At 54.7% G+C, this 5,758-nt stretch overlaps 1 protein-coding gene across 1 annotated transcript in view; it reads left to right on the top strand.

Moving 5' to 3' along the window:
- LOC120038711 (adhesion G protein-coupled receptor L3-like) overlaps positions 1–4,839 on the top strand; it is a 137,434-nt gene extending 132,595 nt beyond the window's left edge. Inside the window, exons 7-8 of the mRNA XM_038984376.1 lie at positions 4,328–4,552; positions 4,652–4,839. Of these exons, the coding sequence (XP_038840304.1) occupies positions 4,328–4,552; positions 4,652–4,839 (413 nt within the window). The remainder of the gene's footprint in view (positions 1–4,327; positions 4,553–4,651) is intronic.
- The last annotated feature ends 919 nt before the right edge of the window (positions 4,840–5,758 follow it).

Raw genomic sequence — 5,758 nt, 5'->3', positions numbered from 1 at the left:
CCGCGGTGGCGGCTCCGGCGGTGGACGAGGACACCACTCCACCACTGTCTTTGTCCCCCTCCTTAGCGTCCTTTGAGTGGCGACCCTCGCCCCCGACCATGGTCCAGGAACCTTCACTAAGGCCCCTCCTACATAGAGGAGACAGCTCAGGACAGAGAGGTAGCTCAGGACAGAGAGGTAGCTCAGGACAGAGAGGTAGCTCAGGACAGAGAGGTAGCTCCGGACAGAGAGGTAGCTCCGGACAGAGAGGTAGCTTAGGACAGAGGGACAACTCTGTACTAATGGCAGCTCCGGACTGGGTGGCAGCTCCGGACTGGGTGGCAGCTCCGGACTGAGTGGCAGCTCCGGACTGAGTGGCAGCTCCGGACTGAGTGGCAGCTCATGACTGGAGGGCAGCTCATGACTGGAGGGCAGCTCATGACTGGAGGGCAGCTCATGACTGGAGGGCAGCTCATGACTGGAGGGCAGCTCATGACTGAAGGGCAGCTCATGACTGAAGGGCAGCTCATGACTGAAGGGCAGCTCATGACTGCAGGGCAGCTCATGACTGTAGGGCAGCTCATGACTGTCTGGCGGCTCTGGCAGCTCCTGACTGTCTGGCGGCTCTGGCAGCTCCTGACTGGCTGGCGGCTCTGGCAGCTCCTGACTGGCTGGCGGCTCTGGCAGCTCCTGACTGGCTGGCGGCTCTGGCAGCTCCTGACTGGCTGGCGGCTCTGGCAGCTCCTGACTGGCTGGCGGCTCTGGCAGCTCCTGACTGGCTGGCGGCTCTGGCGGCTCCTGACTGACGGGCGGCTCTAGCGGCTCCTGACTGACGGACGGCTCTAATGGCTCGGGACAGACGGGCGGCTCTAATGGCTCGTGGCAGACGGAAGGCTCAGAAGGCGCTGGGCAGACGGATGGCTCAGAAGGCGCTGGGCAGACGGATGGCTCAGAAGGCGCTGGGCAGACGGATGGCTCAGAAGGCGCTGGGCAGACGGATGGCTCAGAAGGCGCTGGGCAGACGGATGGCTCAGAAGGCGCTGGGCAGACGGATGGCTCAGAAGGCGCTGGGCAGACGGATGGCTCAGAAGGCGCTGGGCAGACGGATGGCTCAGACGGCGCTGAGCAGACGGATGGCTCAGACGGCGCTGAGCAGACGGATGGCTCAGACGGCGCTGGGCAGACAGATGGCTCAGACGGTGCTGGGCCGACAGATGGCTCTGCCCTGCTGAGGCGCACAGTAGGCCTGGTGCGTGGTGCCGGAACTGGAGGTACCGGGCTGACGGCACGCACCTCAGGGCGAGTGCGGGGAGAAGGAACAGTGCGTACAGGGCTCTGGAGACGCACAGGAGGCTTGATGCGTGGTGCCGAAACTGGAGGCACTGAGCTTGAGACACGCACCACAGGGAGAGTGCGTGGAGGAGGAACAGGGCTCTGGAGACGCACTGGAAGCCTGGTGCGTGGTGTAGGCACTGGTGGTACTGAGCTGGGGCGGGAAGGTGGCGCCGGATATACCGGACCATGTAGGCGTACTGGCTCCCTTGAACACTGAACCTGCCCAACCTTACCTGGTTGTATGCTCCCCGTCGCCTGACCAGTGCGGGGAGGTGGAATAACCCGCACCGGGCTATGTAGGCGAACCGGGGACACCATGCGTAAGGCTGGTGCCATGTAAGCCGGCCCAAGGAGACGTACTGGTGGCCAGATATGTAGAGCCGGCTTCATGGCACTTGGCTCAATGCTCAATCTATCCCTACCAGTGCGGGGAGGTGGAATAACCCGCACCGGGCTATGCACACGTACAGGAGACACCGTGCGCTCTACTGCGTAACACGGTGTCTGCCTGTACTCCCGCTCTCCACGGTTAGCCTGGGAAGTGGGCGCAGGTCTCCTACCTGCCCTAGACCCACTACCTCTTAGCCCCCCCCCAAGAAATTTTTGGGTTGTACTTGCGGGCTTTTCAGGCTTCCGTGCTAGACGCGTCCCCTCATAACGCTGGTTCCTCTCTCCGGTTTCCTCCAGCTGTTCCCATGGGCGGCGATTCACTTCAACTTTAGCCCATGGTCCTTTTCCTTCTATGATCTCCTCCCAAGACCAGAAATCCTGCTTCGTGCGCTGTCCGTTAACCCGCTGCTTGATCCGGGTTTGGTGGGTGATTCTGTAACGATCGTCTTTGGGTGAGAGATTGGACCAAGGCGCAGCGGGTTGTGAATACATAATGATTTATTAAATCAAACGATGAAACACGAAAACAAACACTAGGAAGGATTTTACAAAATAACAAAACGGAGTAGACAGACCTGGACATGGAACTTACATAAAATACACGCAGAACTCACGAACAGGAACAGACTACATAAACCGAGACAGTCCCGTGTGGCGCGACAAACACTGACACGGACGACAATCACCCACAAACAAACAGTGAGAACAACCTACCTTAATATGACTCTCAATCAGAGGAAACGTCAAACACCTGCCTCTAATTGAGAGCCATACCAGGCAACCCAAAACCAACATAGAAACAGAAAACATAGACTGCCCACCCAAAACTCACGCCCTGACCAATAAACACATACCAAACAACAGAAAACAGGTCAGGAACGTGACATGGAGGGGTTCGGGTGTAACCCAGAAGGAGTGGAGTGGAGGGGTTAGGGTGTAACCCAGAAGGAGTGGAGGGGTTAGGGTGTAACCCAGAAGGAGTGGAGTGGAGGGGTTAGGGTGTAACCCAGAAGGAGTGGAGTGGAGGGGTTAGGGTGTAACCCAGAAGGAGTGGAGGGGTTAGGGTGTAACCCAGAAGGAGGGGTTAGGGTGTAACCCAGAAGGAGGGGAGGGGTTAGGGTGTAACCCAGAAGGAGGGGTTAGGGTGTAACCCAGAAGGAGGGGTTAGGGTGTAACCCAGAAGGAGGGGTTAGGGTGTAACCCAGAAGGAGGGGTTAGGGTGTAACCCAGAAGGAGTGGAGGGGTTAGGGTGTAACCCAGAAGGGGTGGAGAGGAGGGGTTAGGGTGTAACCCAGAAAGGGTGGAGTGTAGGGGATAGGGTGTAACCCAGAAGGGGTGGAGTGTAGGGGATAGGGTGTAACCCAGAAGGGGTGGAGTGTAGGGGATAGGGTGTAACCCAGAAGGGGTGGAGTGGAGGGGTTAGGGTGTAACCCAGAAGGGGTGGAGTGGAGGGGTTAGTGGGTTAGTGTAACCAAGAAGATACCAATGACAGAATGTTCATTTCATAACCAGCGTTGAATACTTTCATTAAATTATGAAAGCCTTTCTCAAATGGCCCCCAATTATTATTTTTAAACCCCCCCCCCCCAAAAACATGTAGTATGTTCCCATCTTACCAGTTACACCCCACTACAACTGTCTGTATCTAGTCCATTGTTTCCTCCACACCAACAAGGACTAGTACATTCCCTTCTTTCTCTAACTCATGTATCTCTCTCTCTCCTTCTCTCTCTCCTTCTCTGTCTCCTTCTCTCTCTCCGTCTCTCTGTTCAGACTTCCTTCTTCTCTTGTTTCTCTAACTCATGTATCTCTCTCTCTCGTTCTCTCTCTCCATCTCTCTGTTCAGACTTCCTTCTTCCTCCACTACAACAGTTCCTTCTTCTCTTCTTTCTCTAACTCATGTATCTCTCTCTCTCGTTCTCTCTCTCCTTCTCTCTGTTCAGACTTCCTTCTTCCTCCACTACAACAGTTCCTTCTTCTCTTCTTTCTCTAACTCATGTATCTCTCTCTCTCGTTCTCTCTCTCCATCTCTCTGTTCAGACTTCCTTCTTCCTCCACTACAACAGTTCCTTCTTCTCTTCTTTCTCTAACTCATGTATCTCTCTCTCTCGTTCTCTCTCTCCTTCTCTCTGTTCAGACTTCCTTCTTCCTCCACTACAACAGTTCCTTCTTCTCTTCTTTCTCTAACTCATGTATCTCTCTCTCTCGTTCTCTCTCTCCATCTCTCTGTTCAGACTTCCTTCTTCCTCCACTACAACAGTTCCTTCTTCTCTTCTTTCTCTAACTCATGTATCTCTCTCTCTCCTTCTCTCTCTCCGTCTCTCTGTTCAGACTTCCTTCTTCCTCCACTACAACAGTTCCTTCTTCCCTTGTTTCTCTAACTCATGTATCTCTCTCTCTCCTTCTCTCTCTCCGTCTCTCTGTTCAGACTTCCTTCTTACTCCACTACAACAGTTCCTTCTTCCCTTGTTTCTCTAACTCATGTATCTCTCTCTCTCCTTCTCTCTCTCCGTCTCTCTGTTCAGACTTCCTTCTTCCTCCACTACAACAGTTCCTTCTTCCCTTGTTTCTCTAATTGGATCATCTCTCTCTCTCTCTCATCTCTGTCTTTCTCTCCATCCAGACTTCGTTCCTCCAGTCGTCCACGGACCTCCCAAAGACCCCTCCTCCTCTTCCTCCACCAGTCGGACCACGACCACCCGGTCTCCTCCCTACTTTACCACGGCGCGACCCCTCCTCACCACCTTCCCCGGTCAACGCTCCCGGACAACCACAACTGTGCGGAACCCTGCCGGTGGTGCCGTGGTCGTCCCCGGCGATAACCAGATCCCAGAGATCGTTAACCCCGGTAACGGCCAATTACGGAAATGAACACATTCTGTTCCAATGTGTTATCGTATAATTATTGTATATCCAACCGGTTTTTTAACATGTGCATTTCCGGTAGGTAACGGACGGTTGGTTCCAGCCATGGGTGTTCCCCCTCTGCCTCCCCAGCCCCCGGTCATACCCCCCCAGGACCACTGCTCCCCCAGGCTGACAGCTGAAGTGTCCTGGCTCAGAACCCAGCAGGGACAGATGGCCAAGCAGCCCTGTCCTGTAGGGACACTAGGTAACTACAGCCCTGTCCTGTAGGGACACTAGGTAACTACAGCCCAGTCCTGTAGGGACACTAGGTAACTACAGCCCTGTCCTGTAGGGACACTAGGTAACTACAGCCCTGTCCTGTAGGGACACTAGGTAACTACAGCCCTGTCCTGTAGGGACACTAGGTAACTACAGCCCTGTCCTGTAGGGACACTAGGTAACTACAGCCCTGTCCTGTAGGGACACTAGGTAACTACAGCCCTGTCCTGTAGGGACACTAGGTAACTACAGCCCTGTCCTGTAGGGACACTAGGTAACTACAGCCCTGTCCTGTAGGGACACTAGGTAACTACAGCCCTGTCCTGTAGGGACACTAGGTAACTACAGCCCTGTCCTGTAGGGACACTAGGTAACTACAGCCCTGTCCTGTAGGGACACTAGGTAACTACAGCCCTGTCCTGTAGGGACACTAGGTAACTACAGCCCTGTCCTGTAGGGACACTAGGTAACTACAGCCCTGTCCTGTAGGGACACTAGGTAACTACAGCCCTGTCCTGTAGGGACACTAGGTAACTACAGCTCTGTCCTGTAGGGACACTAGGTAACTACAGCCCAGTCCTGTAGGGACACTAGGTAACTACAGCCCTGTCCTGTAGGGACACTAGGTAACTACAGCCCTGTCCTGTAGGGACACTAGGTAACTACAGCCCTGTCCTGTAGGGACACTAGGTCAACTACAGCCCTGTCCTGTAGGGACACTAGGTAACTACAGCCCTGTCCTGTAGGGACACTAGGTAACTACAGCCCTGTCCTGTAGGGACACTAGGTAACTACAGCCCTGTCCTGTAGGGACACTAGGTAACTACAGCCCTGTCCTGTAGGGACACTAGGTAACTACAGCCCAGTCCTGTAGGGACACTAGGTAACTACAGCCCTGTCCTGTAGGGACACTAGGTAACTACAGCCC

Source organism: Salvelinus namaycush, unplaced genomic scaffold (assembly GCF_016432855.1).
Source record: "Salvelinus namaycush isolate Seneca unplaced genomic scaffold, SaNama_1.0 Scaffold236, whole genome shotgun sequence".
Classification (NCBI taxonomy): domain Eukaryota; kingdom Metazoa; phylum Chordata; class Actinopteri; order Salmoniformes; family Salmonidae; genus Salvelinus; species Salvelinus namaycush.
Note: the sequence above shows the minus strand (reverse complement) of the source record. Positions and strands in the feature narration are given on the sequence as shown.